The sequence below is a fragment of the Panicum virgatum genome, chromosome 1N, assembly GCF_016808335.1.
Source record: "Panicum virgatum strain AP13 chromosome 1N, P.virgatum_v5, whole genome shotgun sequence".
In the NCBI taxonomy this organism is placed as follows: domain Eukaryota; kingdom Viridiplantae; phylum Streptophyta; class Magnoliopsida; order Poales; family Poaceae; genus Panicum; species Panicum virgatum.
In genome coordinates, this window is record NC_053145.1 from 58,024,306 (window position 1) to 58,041,661 (window position 17,356).

General features: G+C 41.0%; 2 protein-coding genes across 2 annotated transcripts; both read right to left on the reverse strand.

The window, feature by feature from the left end:
- Positions 1-989: 989 nt before the first annotated feature.
- On the reverse strand, positions 990-9,224 carry LOC120656985 (TBC1 domain family member 15-like). The gene is made up of 15 exons (XM_039935226.1): positions 8,956-9,224; positions 8,454-8,612; positions 7,967-8,033; positions 7,754-7,861; positions 7,477-7,561; positions 7,074-7,128; positions 6,093-6,488; positions 5,455-5,514; positions 4,689-4,787; positions 4,496-4,606; positions 4,081-4,152; positions 3,857-3,973; positions 3,110-3,259; positions 2,517-2,617; positions 990-1,583 (listed from the first exon to the last, which is right to left on the reverse strand). Exons 1-15 carry the CDS (start codon positions 9,073-9,075, stop codon positions 1,256-1,258), a joined length of 2,028 nt encoding a protein of 675 aa, XP_039791160.1. The 5' UTR covers positions 9,076-9,224; the 3' UTR covers positions 990-1,255.
- A 689-nt stretch (positions 9,225-9,913) lies between these two features.
- Positions 9,914-16,325, reverse strand: LOC120656986 (protein CROWDED NUCLEI 1-like). Its single transcript, XM_039935227.1, has 9 exons — positions 16,110-16,325; positions 15,622-15,820; positions 14,709-14,918; positions 14,056-14,309; positions 13,684-13,954; positions 13,522-13,605; positions 10,970-13,092; positions 10,683-10,875; positions 9,914-10,480 (listed from the first exon to the last, which is right to left on the reverse strand). Exons 2-9 carry the CDS (start codon positions 15,757-15,759, stop codon positions 10,247-10,249), a joined length of 3,507 nt encoding a protein of 1,168 aa, XP_039791161.1. The 5' UTR covers positions 15,760-15,820; positions 16,110-16,325; the 3' UTR covers positions 9,914-10,246.
- Positions 16,326-17,356: the final 1,031 nt, after the last annotated feature.

The window sequence follows — 17,356 nt, forward strand, 5'->3', positions numbered from 1 at the left end:
CACGTATGCTTGGTTGCTTGCTTGCTTTCCTCATTTACCACGACAGAGCGAAGTGAACGGCAGAGAGAATGTTTCGTGGGCCCGAGGGATCTAATCGTGTCCTGGCGTCGTGCTTGATTGCTTCTTGATGCCGGGGTTCCTGTTCATGGATGGACCGATGGGTAGTTACCGTGTTGTCGCCTGGACAGACCGAGAGATCCAGCGCAAGATTCCACTTTGCTCCTCAAACCACGCGCGGCATTTTGGCTCGTGGCCGTGGGCCGGGTGCCGTTCACAAGTTTCGGTGCAAATTCCTGTGGCGCAACGCTCGTGTGATCTTTCCGGGAAACTGGGGCAAAAGTTTAGTAGGCTTGAAGCGAAATTTTGCTTAGTTTCAGCTTTCTACGGCTTGCGCTCGTCATTTAGGTATTGAACCAAATCATAAGGTTCTGAGAGGCTGAGACCGAAGGTTTTAAATCGCAATTCCCCTGCAAGACAACTAATCTTTCCCAGTTGTCGTGTCCCACCACTAGTCCTATGCTCAAACGGGCACGCCAAATTGTATTGTCTCCCAATAGCAATCATCATTGCAAGATGTTCTTTTCGAGCCGCATTCCGCGACCAAATTATTTTGCCACGGTGCTAGTGGAAGTAAGCATCCAAGGTCCCGTCACCAGGATGTCCACAGGCTAAATCAAAAGTCCGAACTAGAGCTGGCAACACTAGCAGGCCTCCAATACAAATTCCTAGCCTTCATGTTCGTCAAGACGAAGATTGAGTCAGGCATCTGGTACCCAGACACTTCAACCAGAATATTGCACTTGCCCTTTTCTGTCCAGAATCTTTGCTTTTCAGGAAAAATTAAGAAATAATTTTAAACCTTGGTGTGTCGCCACTTGTAGAGTTCCAAGGGAGATACAGTAACAAACCCTGGCTATAATACCATCTTCACTTCAATTGGAAGAGCCTAAACCACACAGTAGGAAGTAGTACAAGGACCCCATAAGCAATTAAGCTGGAACAAAGGGACTGGCCAACACATGCCTGCCAACATCACCAGTTAGGGTTGGCTAGCAGAAATTAGATGAGGCAAAACCAGGGGACCCGTAGATAATCCGCATCCATTCAGCGAAACCATGCCAATTACAGGCTTAACGAGGGTCGAGGGGTATATACACACAACGCTAAGACTTTTATGACATACATGAAACCAGTACAGGATATACACTGATGAGATGCTTCTGTGCACTTATTTTCTAATGTGACCTGTGAAATCTCATAAAACCTCATCTTCTTGCACGTAGAGGCAACCATCAGTTTCAATGGGCATTGAAGGTGGCGTTCCAGGTGGAATACAAGATGCCCCGTTTTCCCCTGCAATAGTACACAATGCCTCAGCATCCTGGATAGCCCGGTCAAGATTGATCTGACCACTGAGCTCGTTGATGAACTTGAGGAGGATATCAAAGTCCATCTGCTCCCCGATTATACGCTGACGGTATCTTTTCAAGATTGCTACGCACAAGTACAAGTGGAAGTGTTCTGACAAATAATGGGTCCACAAAACTTCCCATAAGAGCATGACCTGGTCAAAACTGAACTCCCTGCAATCCATCAGAAATAGGGGTATCTTAGAAAAAAAAAATGATAACAAATGACTGACTGCTAAGGCGCATGTCCATCGATTGATCTCCTGTAAAATTCATTTTAGCTAACAGAACATATTGTGAAAAGGATAGACCGAAGCTAGACAAAAAAACTAGACTACCTTTTACAAACTGTCAAGTGGTTAGATCAGGTCTGAACTCATACTGATTACAATTGAGCGCAGAAAAAACAAGTCAGTATTTCTAAATGAAGTTAAATATTTAAATATACTAACATCAATATATCATGATTGATGGACACTGGTCAATGCTTTGCCAGGTAAAATAGATAATAGCTGGAATGTACTGAAATTACCAACAAATAGTTTCACTTTGCTGAGAGCAGGTGAGTTAATGTAAGTCATCCTGCCCAACTGATATGAGTTCTGAAGAAATGATGCTGGGCTGTTTGGTGAAATATGACCCTACTTCTTAGCAGCAGTTTAGCTTCATTGTAAGGATAGTGTGTGCCTTCCCTAGAGTTCAAACGGTGCTCAGAGAGATTGCTGATGAAGCACAGCTGTGATTACAACAGGTGTCAAAGGGCTACAAAGGCTGAGGCAATGTTTTCTTTCTTTCTTTTTATGTTTTTTTGCCTCTTAGGATCTTACAAAGGCACACAACTCGCCTGTGTTGTTAAAAAAACTTAATATGAAATATGTTTTTTTTTACCTTTTTTTGGTGTTGGGGGCGGGGGGGAGGGGGGGTGGGGTGCGCAATTACATGTTACATAATTTGTTTGTAGGACACTGTTAAAATTCCTTTCTTGTCTACGGACAGGGCACATATAAAGGAACCAAAAATATAGCGATAAAGCTTAAAGATAACAAACTGATGCATGTCACATGCATATGCAAAACACTTGCAACTTGGAAAGACAAGAAAACATACCTTTTGAACTGTATAAGAACCCAGCGGAAACAGAAGAAATAGTTCAAGCAGTCGTTCTGCCTAAAATAGTTATGCAATGGAGGATCAAGAAGCTCCACGAGCTGAGGCATGAATATTGGAAAAAAATTAGCACTGCATATCCATAAATTAGTGTATGGACAAAAGTAATTGCTGTGTGCCCTAAGCTAGACAATGGTATGATCATACTGATTACCATTGACATTTGGATGTAATGGCATGTGAAAAGGTTTTAAGATTTTAACAACTTCAAATTATATAAAGCTCCATGGAATTTTAAATTATATTTTGTGCCAAGCTCAATGTTTGTTTCCATAATATGAAGGCTCAACATCGGAAGAGAAGAAACTGATGAATGCATATGAGAACAATATAACAAAATCAATAGATAGTCTGTCCTGAACAACTAGAACATTTGCACCAGTAAGTAGACTAAGCAACATTCCATATTTCCATTGATATGACAGTGACTCCTTAATGGAATCTCTGCCCATAACATTGGAGAATTGATAACGAGCTTACGAGCAACATTATGCTGCTTACTAGCTACTCACTCGGCACATTGGCATATATACCTTGGATAATGCAAGTAGTTGAGCATGCATGCCATTCTGGTCACGATTAAAATTGGCTCCTAATCGTTCCATCAAGGATGCGAAGCACCAAAATGATTCAGATTCATCCTCCATGACATAAAGTATGGGAGCCAAAAAGTCACTCATTCCCTGCCATACAAACACCAACGTTGTAGTATAGTTCCAGGAAGACAATTGATAAACAATATCAATTATCATGGACAACATTTCAGGAAAACAAGAACATGTTTTTTTAAAATAAATTAAAGTTTGAACTTTTGAATCGTAAATGTGTTCAGCATATATTGTATAAAATATGGGAAAATAAAAGCTAAATTTACTGGGTCAGTATTAAAAAGCAAACAACGATCTGTTGTTGCAGCAATCAGAAATTTGGTACAACAGAAATATAGGTAAATGCACCAGAAGATTCCATCTCATACAGGAAAAAAAAATTCTACTAGGACAGCACACATAAGACTGTTAACAACTTAGCAGGAGTAGCAATATATCTAGAAGTGGAAGTACCGAAGTAATGAATAAATATATTCCTATTCCATGTAAATGTTATGTCATCATCTGAAAAGAGCATGAGAATGAAGCATCTATTCAAGCATCATCCCCTAAAATGCAATTTAACATAACTACTAGAAGAAAACTAGTGACATGATGTAGTTTGTGTTTCACACTTAAATGACTGGAAGTTCTAACCATTTTAAATGGACAGTGTGCAAGACGAAAACTTACTTGGCAGTAACCAAGGTCGAAATTGTAGAAGGAATATGTTAACAGAATATCACGTAGAACTACAATATTCTGATTGTCATCTCCTTCATAATAGGGAACAGACCTATCAGTTCTCACCTTGATAGAGAATATTAAAGCATCAGTGGGAGCCAGAATAGTATAGTGCAGAATTAAAATAGAATGTCAATAAAGACTAAAGAGGACAAGAGGAAAATTATTTATACCACATCTTTGTCAATGAGGCCTTTTCTTTCCCTAAACTTGGTGAATCTTTTAGCTTGGGTGGCTGAGATACTCTGCAAATGGTATCAAGAATAATCATGGATTCATGGATATACATTGAGAAAATGAAGTGCAATGTATGCTAAAAAAATGTGAAAGAATTGTTCCAACAAAAACAAAGGAGCTGAAAGTGCTCGCAGTCGATCCCTATCACAAATAACCTGCCAAAGAATGACAGCCGCTCATTCTAGAAAACCATGTTCTACTTCACAGAAATCATATATCCAGAAACCCCTAATCAGTGATAAAAAAATGCAGAAGATCCAAATAAAAGTGGCCACTGATGCCCAGACTCCAGAGAGGCCAAAACAGAGGCACATGATAAGTTCCAGGTTCTTAAAATTCATCCAGACTAACCTTCCACTGAGATTTTATAGCTTCATATTCTGCTCGTTTCATGGCAGTAAGGTACTCCCTCTCAGCATATGTAGAATCATATTCATGATATCCCAACAAGAACTTCCACACCTATATGTCCAATATCAGAATATTGTTTTCTAGAAAGCAATGCTCACTAGTTACAAAAATGGATCAGGTGCTAAGCATAAACCTCTTTTCTCAGAACATGATCGACTCCGCCATAAAAGACCTTTTTCCTCAGCGCCTTTGAATCCATAACTCTACCTTCAGGATCTAAGAAAGCTGTCCACTGTCGAAATTTTTTCAAACAAATAACAGAAGATTTCAGAGAGGAAAACCGGTACTGACAACATGGTTAAAAAGGAATATGGTTTGATGGCTGTTGGTTATGTACCATGAAATTAAGAACAGAATATAAATTTTAAACTGTGACAAGTCTTAAAGGCAGAAAATTCCAGAAAAGCTTTAGTTCCATGTACTTACCTACCTATATCTTCACCACTTGTGTTATTCATATCAAAGATTTGAGTACTGAATCCAAACATTTAGTTCTTCTAGTAAAAGCATGATATGAAAATTACAGGGCAATGGTTCCATTAGACGACCACTGTCCTAAAGGTTTACTTAGAATGCAAACCAGAAATTAAAAAAATAAACTGTGCACCCCTAGAGTCTTGGCTGGACATGAATCAGGGGGCATGTATATCAAGATTGAACAGAAACTTGGTAGTCCTGAGGATCGTAAGTACTTTATGCTAATACATATACCAGAAACGTCATCTCTGACTCATCTCTTTGCAGTCACAACTCACAACTAATGTATTGTGTAGACTCAGCTATGATCTAGAACTAATAATTCACACTACGATGTTCGCAGAACTACAGCATGGACTTCTAAAACATAAATATGTTGAAATGAATAACTCAAAAAGATATATCAGAAACTGAGTAATTACCTCTTCAACACTTAATGGGCAATCTCTTTGTTTTCCCCATACCAGAGGCAATGGATCTGACTGAAAAAGGAGTAGAGAAGCTGATATTACACAAATTGATGAATGTTTGCAATCATGAAAGGCTAAGCAAGTGACTTAACAATTTTTGTTAGCTCATGTTTTTTGGTTTTTTTCAACTAAATTGTGAGAAAATGTTGTTTAAATATTTTATTGAAGTTAAAAACTTGACCAGGGGAGATATGTCCACACTAGCATTAATATGCAGAAAGTGAGAGCTGAACCCTGGTTATCTAGGGGGCAACTACCCTCCAACTAGCCAATATATCTCAGGTAGATTCTCTAGTTAAATAAGTTACAAGCCTACAATGACTTAGATGATCAGAGGTAGTTTCGAGATCAAACCATAGTTGTACTAAAATAGTAAATATCAGATGACCATGCAGCTTAAGTCTTCAGCTCAGTAAAAGTAAAACTACATTGAATCCTTGATCCTAATTGGCAGTGTAATTAGGCCAAAATTTGGATAAACTACAAAATAAATTCAAAGATTTGGTATTGATTTTGTGTGCAGTAAATAACTTATTCCACAAGTCATAATTTTGGTGATACAATACAAAATTAAATGCAAGACGTATTACCTCCAGTGGAGCTGAGGGTATAGAAGCCTTTTCTGGTGTTACATACTGATTTTTGTACTTATCACTTGCTTTATTATCAAAGACATATTCATGTTGTTGCCGTCCATAACCATGGGCACCACTATTGTCTCGAAAGAGGCTTGATGTAGTATCACGTGCGAACTTTGTAACCAATGAGAATTTCTCCAAGACTTGAATTGAAAGATCACGACCTGGGTCGTTTGGTTTGTGCTTTTGCTTTGAGCCATACTGAGACATACTAGAAGCTTCCCCAAGTCTTTCATCGGCCCCATGCCTGGTCTCATCAACTGACCCAGTGAAACTGAGTGAATTTTGTCGTGACATGGCATTTGCCACAGTGGCCACTCCTGGAAGCTCCAGGGATGACAAGCTTTTCTGCAAGGTGACCACACAATATGGAGAAATGTGGGTCAGTATTCAGACTGGGAAACATTTGTTCATAAAATGTAACTCTTTAGAAGACAGACTAGGTGAAGTTCAAAAGACAGGTTTTTCTTAGCTGGGTAGATACTGTTCATCTTTAGCTAAGAGCTAAGGCTTTCTTTCTTCCTATGAATCCCTCTCTGAGGTTTTCATCTTCTCTGATGCCACAGCTCTGTGTGGTCAGAGGACTTTTGTGCAGTTTATTTTCTTTTCTTATAAATATATACTTTCTTTTCTTATAAATATATACTTTACCACAGTGGGGGCTTCCCCCGCTGTATAGCTTTCAAAAAAAAATGACTGAAGTTCAAATTTAACAGAGTTGAAAGATGAACAGCTGTTGGACCCAAAGAAGGGGTGGCGTACCCAGTGCCGTAGGCGTACCCAAAGAAGGCAAGAAAAGATTTCCTATTTTAGGTACTATACAACTATTTGAAAGATAGGACTAAAACCTCTTTAAGCTGAGAAGAATCAAACTCCAATACAAGTTGAGAATGGCTTATTTGGCAAGAAAAGGACTAGAATATAATAGCACACCTGAAGAGGATCTTGAAAGTCGTTGACAAGAAAAACATTAGGATCATCATCCGACCTTAAAACAGAAGAGAGAGCATTTCAATCATATATGCAGGGGGGAGGTCTTCCGAACAATACTATAAGGTAATTAAAAAATCCGCAAAGGTTAAATAAAACCTCCTACATAGCTTGCTAATTCAACATTTGTAGTAATATCTTTGAGTGTAGATTCACATTGTACCACTATGCTGCCTTATTGTATGGATGATCCCGCATAAAGAAAAATTGGTTATTTTAGTGCAAGTATCATTGATTTTCCATATGGTGAAACCCAACTGTTATTTTAGACATTAATAAATGATGAAACAATGAACCACTATTATTGTGATTCAGAATCAGAACCATTAAACCAAGAAAAGAAAACCTGATAATGAAGACGTGTTGTTTCAATGTCGCAAACAATTCACGAATTCCGCCATTGTAGAAATATAATGGAGGAAAAGCCAGGCCTGCAAAAGTTGGTAGGTAAGATAAACGAACATGATCCTTTTTCTCTAGTACTCTGTCAGGCTAGATACAAAAAAACAGAAATGATATCATGTGTCAACAAAGTAGAGCATGAAGGTAAATCCGCTTTACCACTGTAATCAAGTGAACTTTCAAACTAATGATACGATGAACAAAAAATTAGAACATCTCACCTGACGATAGAACAATTATTATGTAGTCCGATCCAAATGTTGGGGTATGCTTACGGATGAAGCGGACATCACTTAAGGGCAAGGCCTTGATAGTGTACAGATTTCTATCTGCGTAGGATCAGGAAGTTGAGAGAGTAAGCCATCATCACTGTCCTTCAATTGCCAAATGCCAGAATGACTAACAATAATAACAAGCAAATTGTACTGTCATACATTTTTCTATTTCAACACCAAATGAACTGGTTGACAAAGAGTCGGCTCCTTCATTTGGCTCCCAGCTCTGTCATAAATATTGATCAAAACATATCAGCTAAGTGTAAGCATGTGGCTAACTATTATTATCACATATAACACTGAACAAAATAGTATAACATGAGCCAAACAACATATGGTTCATTTAGCAAAGGTGTTTGCCATCCTAAGAAATTCAAAGGTTCATTCAGTCCTCATAGAACGTTGAGGGGACTACATGCTTACTACGGTAGTATGAACTATACTTGATTATATGCGAGTGTCACTATCACTATACGCTATGTCCTAGCAAACTACTCCATTTTCTCAGTACATATGTAGATGTAAAGTAATACAACTTGCAGCGGATCTCTTGCCATCATTTTAAAAAAAGGAATGTAGATATAAATGAAGAATATCTATGTATATGGACAATAATGATTCAGGGAGATGAGCCGGAATGCCTCACCAGGAACAATGATCCCTGCTGCAGAAACAGGCGTAGCTTCCCACTGATCCGGCCAGAGCCATACTGCGTTGGGTGGATGGTCACACGCTCCTTCTCATAAACCACGTCAAGCCTCGCTGTCACATCCGAGCCTCTGTCCACCAAATCCATCCGCATCGCCTTCAATCAGCAAACAAACATCAGTCCTATCCCAAGGGAAAACACATCTCCACAACACGAACGCCCAACGGGACCAACAAAATATCTAGAGATTTTGCACTACGTACTATCCACTCCAATCTAACTGCGTACAGAGGGGGGCAACTGCTGCAGTGATTAGCATCACAAACTAGAGCTCTATCCCCCCACGCAAGAGTAAAGCCATCCAAGTCCCCCGGCCCCGACGGAACCAGTGACCTAATCGAGCAATCCACTCGCGCCGCCCCCAAATCGCGCACGGGAGCAAGCCGAGATGAACGAGGGTAGCGTCGAGTTCGTCGCGGGCGTGGGGGCGGGCCAGTACCGTGTGGTCGGAGGCGGCGGCGGCGGCTGCGGCGTAGTCGGAGTCGTCGGAGAGGTCGTAGAGGTCCGGCGAGCGCGGGGACCCTGCCTCCGCTGCTGCTCCTGCGTCTCCTCCACGCATCGCCACGCGGAGAGGTACGATCCCGGGTTTTGCTCCGCCCCAACCAACTCTTCTTAGTGCCGAAGCAATGGCACGGCACGCTGGAAGCCTGGAATAATAATTTTTCGAGGCCGATGACGATGACGACGATGATGTATTTTGATGGCGTGGCTGCGAAAACTCTTTGTTGCTACGATATTTGTTTCCTTCTAGCAGCACACGTTTCGGGGGTGAAAAGTGAAAACCAGACGCGGCACATGCGGATAGCGCGTGTACAGTAGTCCTAGTAGTTGTTGTATTTTGCTAGGGAATCGTAAATCTCACCGCGTACTTTATAAGTCCACGCTTTAACAAGTATATTTAACATTTTTTCACAGATGTTCTTGTATTTTTTTTATGGATGGAACGTCTTCCTGGAGCATTATATTTTCATACGCGAATATCTGGGATCAATACCCCTACACCACACATTGTTAATTTACCAATATGTGATGATAAATTACCAGGAAACTTTACTGATGCTTCTTAACTCCTCGTGCATCCGCCGCAAACGAATCAACATGTTCCCTACTTGCCTTTATACCACGATAGCACATGCCTTACTGACGAAGGAAAACAGATTGCTACACAACACGCAGACCGTCCTACCTGACCAGCACCAGGTACTGGACTCGGAGCTTCGGATGCAGAAGACTCAAGCACCCACAAGGTCCACCGTGCACAAAAATCAGTCCATATACAAGGGTACCACACTACCACAAAAGAATAGAAGTTTCGGCAACTGGCAGAAGCCGCTGGCATTCTGACTTGCCGGCGTTTCGAAGTGCACACAAGCATGCAAGACATTCAGAGCAGGAAATACTTCCCAGGCTGACAAAAGCCACAACACTTTGTAAGGTCAATGAAGTAATCCGGACCTGGGAAAAGGAACAACAATTACAAACCAAAGCTACTGGTATTACAGGCATCATCGCCATTGTACATCTCATGAGCTACTTCTGTGAGCGCCATCAAACTATGTCTGTCTACTACAAATATATTTCAATTACACGGGAGAGAAGCACAATTGAGTGGAAGATCTACCAGGACATCATCACCAAAAGCACACGTCCTACAGTTCCAAGAATGAGAAATCATGAATCGAAAGCACAAAAGCTAGAAACAATCTATTCAGCAGCCTCCTTCTCGACTGTCATGTTGTGAAGAAAGACCAGAGTTTTTTGCTGATAGATTGGTTTCGTCTCTCCAAATCATCATCGTCGTCCTCATCATCCTGTTCTGCCCCGAGCTCACTTCCAGATGGAGTCATAGGAACATCAGGCAGTGCATCTTTACCATCCACGATATCAATATCACCACCTTCCTCACCAATTTCCTCTGCAGGGGCAGGGGCAGGGGCAGGGGCAGGGGCATCGCCAACTTCAACCTAAAACAAAAACAAGGTTCCAGTTAGCTATGGAATCTGGTCCTATATGTGCTAAACAACCAAAGAGGCACGTGTGGGACACAAATTGACAAATGTACCCAAATGTTGAAAACCATAAAAGGATTGGGGATAAAAGGCATGTGGTTACATCAGTGACAGTAAATGTGGCCAGTACCAAGCACAAATATATTAAAGGTATTACCTGGGAAAACTCATGCAACTGCGATGCACCATAGTCTGCAGGTTCTGATGCCCTTTTGCTCTCAGGAGCAGGCTCCTCAACAGCCTTTGAGGTTCCTTCCGTATCATCAGCAGTAGCCTCTACCTTATGTTTACTTCCTGCCTTTGCAGCTTTCTTTTTGTCAGTTTGGACTGTTGCAGCTGTTGCATTTGCACTTTGGAACAACACAGTGCACAAGTATTAGTTCAGGAATCAAAATAAAAAACAAAGCAACCCCAAGAAGATATGGACTAGGGATCAATACTTACACTTTACTGCGTCTCAAATTGTAACGCTTCTCTCCCAGGGTCTCTGTCACTGTTCCAGCAGTTTGCCGCCTCTTGCGACGCTGCCCTCCAAGTGAAATACTTTCTGAATGTGCCTCGCTGCCTTCTTCGTCTTGTTCACTTATCGTTGAACCAGCAAAACGCCGCTTACGTGTACCCATTGCAACTGGATCTCTCTGACCATCATTCTTCTCAGAAGTCTCACCAAGAATTGCTTTAGCATCTTCAACTACAGCACGAACAGATCGTGTCCTCTTCACACCACCTTTCCCTCTACCTTTCCTGTTTTGTTGGCGTTGTCCTTGCTTTGATGTTTCAGGCTGTAAATCTGCTTCAGCAGGAGCTGCAGAGTCCTTTCCATTTTGATCAACAGAGGCAATAATGGCATCAACTGCCATGTCATTAGTGGCATCAACTGCCATGTCGTTAGTGCCATCAAACGATTGAGTTCCACGAACATCTATACCATTATCTGCTACACCAAATGAAGACTCCATCTGGACATCATCAGCTGGGTCATGCCTTTCGGACTCTTCATTCTCCCTTGCTCCACTATCAGAAGGTAGATCATACTCTGCATCAAAAGAATCATGTGCTATCTCATAGACAGGAGTTGGCTCATAATCTCCATCACCCTGTGATGCTTCCTCCAGTCTTGCACCAAAAGGTATGCTCTCTGTTGGCTGCTCTGATGACTGATCACCCTTTTTTCCAGGAGAGAATTTGAACAGCCTAGAACACTTCTGTAACAAAGATAAACGACCACTTGAATTAATAAGGGTTCCTGTATGTGGAGCTGTATCAGTGTTCAAGGAACGATCATCTCTCTCAACAGCCAAACTGGGGTGCTCAATTTCAACACTGTCTTTAAGCACCAGAGAATCTAATTCCTCAAAGAGAGAAATCCCACAGTTTTTGCACACCTTATACTTTTCAAATAAATTAATGAGGTTATTCCTGTCCCTGTTATATGATTCTCTTCGTAGTTTCAAACTCTGGCTCAGCACGTGAAGACTATCAATATCTCTTTTAATATCTGCCTTGTCAGTTTCCAGCTTCTCTCTTTCCTCAAGTAGAATTTTTCTTTCCATCTGCAGCTGCTTTTTCTCTGATATTATCTTCTGAATCTTGGACTCATTTAACTCAATTGCATGTCTGAGTTTATTTTCCACAAAGTCCATTTTCCTGTTTAGCTCATTTTCCTTGTCTTCCAGTTCCTTCTCTTTACTTGCTTGTTTTTGCTCCATCTCCATCTCCAGTTCATGCCGATGGAGCTGCAACTTACGCTGAAGGTCAGCACGTTCTCCCTTAAGATGTTCATCATTCTCCATTTGTTTGTGTTTTATATCATCATTCAAAGCCTTTTCCTTGCGATCAAGATTCTCCAGCTTTTCCTTGTATCTTTCTTCCATTTCGAGCTTTGCATCATTTAACCTCTTTTCTTCAGTGTCACGCCACCGTTCTAAATTCATCCTCTCAATATTCAACTTTTTGCCTTCCTCTACTAGGTGAGCTCTTTTTTCATCTAGCTGTTCCCACTCTTCTTCAAACTTCTGCCGCTGCTTCCTCAAATCTTCAATTTCTTCAGAGAGGGAGTTGCTTCGCATTCTGTACTCCTCAATCTCCTTCTTGAGTTTTTCTGTCAGCACGCTATGCTCCTGCCTCTCTTCCTCTGTGAGTTTCAGATTATTCTGCTCTTCTAATATTCTTTCCTTTTCAGCTTCTAGTGTGGATTTGATCCTTTCAAGCTCTAATTTTGACATCTCAACTTGATGTTTTTCCTGATCCATACGCTGCTTTTCTTCCAGTAACCTCTTGTCATCATTTTTCAATGATTCCTCCCATCTCTTCAGAGCTTTGGATTTGGTATCAAGATCATTCTGCCAACCTTCCATTTCTTTCATCTTGTCATTCAATACCTGCTCACTTTTAGAGAGCTTAGCCTCCAAAGATTTGACATCTCTCTCCCTTTTCACTAAATCCGCTTGCTTGTGTACCATCTTTTCATCAAACGATTTCCTCTCCCTCTCTAGTTCTAACTCAAAATCCCGTCTTTTGGTTTCAAGCTCCACCCGATGATCCTCAATAAGCTTCTGAAGCCCTTCCTGGAAAGCAATATTATGATGATTGATAATTAGACTATCAAACATTCACTAAAAATGTGGCATTCTATAATAACAGAAGAAATGGCATACAGTGAACACTATTTAATATGATGGCATTCTATAATAACAGAAGAAATGGCATACAGAAGAAATGGCAAGCAGTAAGGTGAACTAGGAACGGTGGCAACCAAGCTAAATCTAACTTCATATGATGGCAAATCGATATGCAAAAAAAAATCCTTAAAAATATGGTAAATGATAATACAGGAACACGCTACAACGCAAAGGAACAAAAGATAACAGAAATTCAACAGGCCATAAGGTACAAAGGGTGTATGATCAAGGCCAGTGTAAAGAGTGGCATAAGGTTATCCACTTAATGGTAGAAGCAAATTGAAGTACACTGGGCTAATTCTCTGTTCTACTTACTTTTTCCCTAATACTGGCCTTTTCTTCTCTCTCAATCAGTTTCTTTTCTCGTTCTTCCAGCTCCTTGCACTTTGAGTTAGCACCCTGCAAACAAATCAAGATGAGCAAACTGAATTCTCAACACCAGATAAAGAAAAGGCAGTCAGGAATCAGATTAAATACCTTTTCCTGTGAATGTAATTCATTTAATCTTCTGTTAATATCATCCTCTTTAGCTTTCAAAGCATGTTTATTTGCCTCCACTGACTTTCTTGCTTCCTCAAGTTCACCATGTTTTATCTTGAAAAGTTGGTCATTCCTGTTAGCCCTCTCCTCTCGATCATTTACAGACCTCTGCAAATCAACAAGTCTGTTCTGACTTTCCTTCAGCTTTTTCTCCCATTCCTGCAGTGATTCCTCCTGCTCCTTGAGTTGTTTTGCCCGTGCCTTCCGGCTAAACATGGCAAAACAATGGAACTTTAACCACAGGTGTTGGCGTGTTGCACAATCAAGTCAAGCATAGGTACAAAAAACAAAATAGCAAAACTGACATACTCAGTCTCAAAATACAGTTTCTCCTTCTCCAGTCTACGTTGACGAGCTTCGACCTCCTCTAAATCTCGGTCAGCTTGTGACTTCTTACGGTTTGCCTCTGCAAGTTTCGCATCTGCAGCATGAAGTTTTCCCTCAATCTCCAAAGATTTTTCCTCCAAAGTAGCCTCAAGGGATTGAGCGTCTGCTGTCTTTTTCTCAGACATAAATTTGACCTCAGCTAGCTCTGCGCGTATTTCACGCAACGCTTTTTCCAGCTGTAGCATTAAGAAAACAACAGTAAGGAAATATTTCAGATATGATCAGTAAGAATATTTCAGATATAATCAGAAGGCTATGTACAGGAAAATTGTACTGATATAACTATATAACTAAAAAGTGTAAAGGCAAACGCAATACAATCCATGTAGCGTTGCCTATCAATTACTTCACAAGATCATCCTAGCTACTAAAGGTCACTTTCGAAATTAACAGGCCATGGAAGGGTATGGATATACTATTCTTCTATTCCATTCCAAATAATGTATCAATCATCACATTTTTACACACAAGCATACAGGCATAAATTTATGCTCTGTTACTCATGGCATCTCCAGGTCAGAATTGTGTTGCTGGAACAACTGCAAGAATAGGAATTCTTAGATAAACCAACTTACATCAATTACACATTGTTTCTCAACACCCAATGCTTTTCGCATGCTCTCCTCCCGCCTTTCATATTCTGATATAGCATTCAAGTGTGAGGCTTGTTCCCGCTTCAATATCTCCTCTTTCTGTTTCAGCATTTGACTGACTTCCTCAAGTTTTTCTGCCCATTCTTTCTTCTCAAGCAAGAGCAAACCCATATTGTACTGATACTCATGCAACTGCAGATACACATAAACAGAAAGTAAATAACTATTACAATAATGACCAAAAGCCAATCAATTGGAGGTTTAAAAATGTCTTGTAGCTAATAACCTGCAATGAAGAAATAAGAAATTGGATACAGAATCAAAATTGCATGAATGTAGCACGGGATAAAAGGCAATCACGAACTTTTGTATAGACGTTGTCATGCCTTCTTTTAAGTGATATTTTTGTTACAGTTCTTTCCGCAATTGAGAACACAATGTAATTATATTTTTCAAATCACTGAAACAAACATGGAAAATATTTAACAGGTGTAAAAAAGTCCTATAGCCCTGGAAGTACTGCTTATTTCACAATTTTTAAATTTGACTTATGTCCAGAAGTGGTGCATAGTAAACCCCTCAGGCCCTCACTCCATCATAAGCAATGCTGCAACAGTTTCGTAACTAATTTTCTTTATGCTAATAAAATTTGATACCATAACAGACTTTTAAAAAGCACCAGGGTTTAAAGTGAAGAATTGGATATCTACACATTAAAGCATTATTTATCTTTACAGACTGAATACATTCTACAGAAAGTCAGATATACAATAGTTCATCCTACTTCAGAGTCCTAGTTTCAGATCATTTCGAAAAAAACATGAGCAGATAAACATAGACAATTCATATTCAGAAGCTACACCGACTGGACGAAAGTAAAAAGATTTGGCAAAACCTCCTGCTCAAGCTCGGCGACTCTTCCTTTCCCCTTGCCAAGGGGCGCCGACGCGCCCGGAGCACCACCACCGCTCCGCTGGTTCGCCGGAGTCGGTGTTGACCATCCGGTCCACCCTTTCCCCTGCGGAGTAAACATCACGCCTTCTTCCTTCCAATCCCTTCACGGCTCATCCAAGAACCAAAGCGCCTATCCCTCCCTGCAACTCCCCAAGCCAAGAGAACAAACAGGTTACCAAACCAAGCTCCATCCACCAAAACCCTAATTATCAAGAAAACTAAGCCAAGAAACCCTAATTATCAAGAAAACCGAACGAATCCGCCCCCAGGGCAACAAGAAGCCCCAGCATTACCAGAACCAAGAAGTGGTCTACCAAGCGCTCCAAGGTTGTAAATTTTGAACCCCCGAGACAGGAACCCCCGAAATCCCAAGAACCCCAAGAACCAAGCTGAGGAAAAACCGAACGGATCTGCGGAGTGGGCGCTCACCGGGAGGTGCGCGGCCCGCTCCCGGCGGCCGGCCGCGGCGCAGAGGCGAGGGGCCCGACCTCGCAGGGTGTACGGGACCTGGCGCTTGGGTCGGGTTGGGCTTCGAGTTGGGGGGTTCGGTTGGTGGCTGTGGCTGGTGTGTCGTGCGGCGGATTTGGGAAAGGGGGTGGCAGTTGAGGGGGAAGGAGGAGAGAGAGGAAGAGGGGGGCAGAGGGGTAGCGTGGTAAATTCCCAGCGGCTGGCTAAAAAGCAGTGCGCGCGGGGAGCGTGCGGTGCGGCAAATGACCACCTTACCCCCCCAGATTGTGGGATTTCGATGACGTGATCATTTGAATCCGACTCGGAGTCATCTCATTCGGTGATTATTTGAGGGTTTAACGGGGACATCGATGTGAGTGGATGCAAGTGCCTGTCAGCCTGACATTGGACAATTTAAGGTTTGGACTCTGGAAAGTGGTGTAAAGTATCAAGAAAATAGTATTACTTAGTACTGGAGCTAGAAAAATGCAGCAATTTGATTTTCATGTAAACTGAAACAATTTGAGTGGTTAAATTTGTATGGAACAAGGTTGCAAACTTTAGGGGAATCTTTGATCATACACAGTTGAGACTTGAGAACTTGACCAAATTTTTGTTCAAAGAAAAAAGAAAAAAATGAAGGTGATCAACCCATTTTGGGGAAAATGTTCCATAGGCAATAAGGATGCAACTGTTGGATTATCTTTTAAAAAAACCTTAAATATGTGTTCTAGGATATTTTAAATTTTTAATGGATTAAGCGTTTGTATCATATGCTCAAGAAGTAAAGATTGAGTCTCAACAGTGTTGAGCACTATATTGCCGAAAGTTATTTTGGTAGAGAAATTGATACTAAGAAGTATTGTATTATTTAAGCTTCAACCACGTTTTAATACTAGAGTTGTTGTAACACGTATTTTACTGTAGACAAATAAGTATATGTTTTCAAAAAAATACTCTTGCATTTTACTATTATACATCAGTGATCCAGCAACACACGATGAACGAACATGTCCTTCACAAAAGTACACATGCTGTTGATTTGGTTTCAGTTCAGGTGGCATGCTCTAATCTTTATATTCGTCCTATGGTCTCACATAAAAACCAACGGTTCGGCTAACAACCCATACTGCTTGTGTCATCATCTGTCCCTTGGTATAATTCTAGTCCTATCCAACCCCAAATAAAAGCAATGCCACACGACGTACTTAGACTGAGGCCAACAGCAC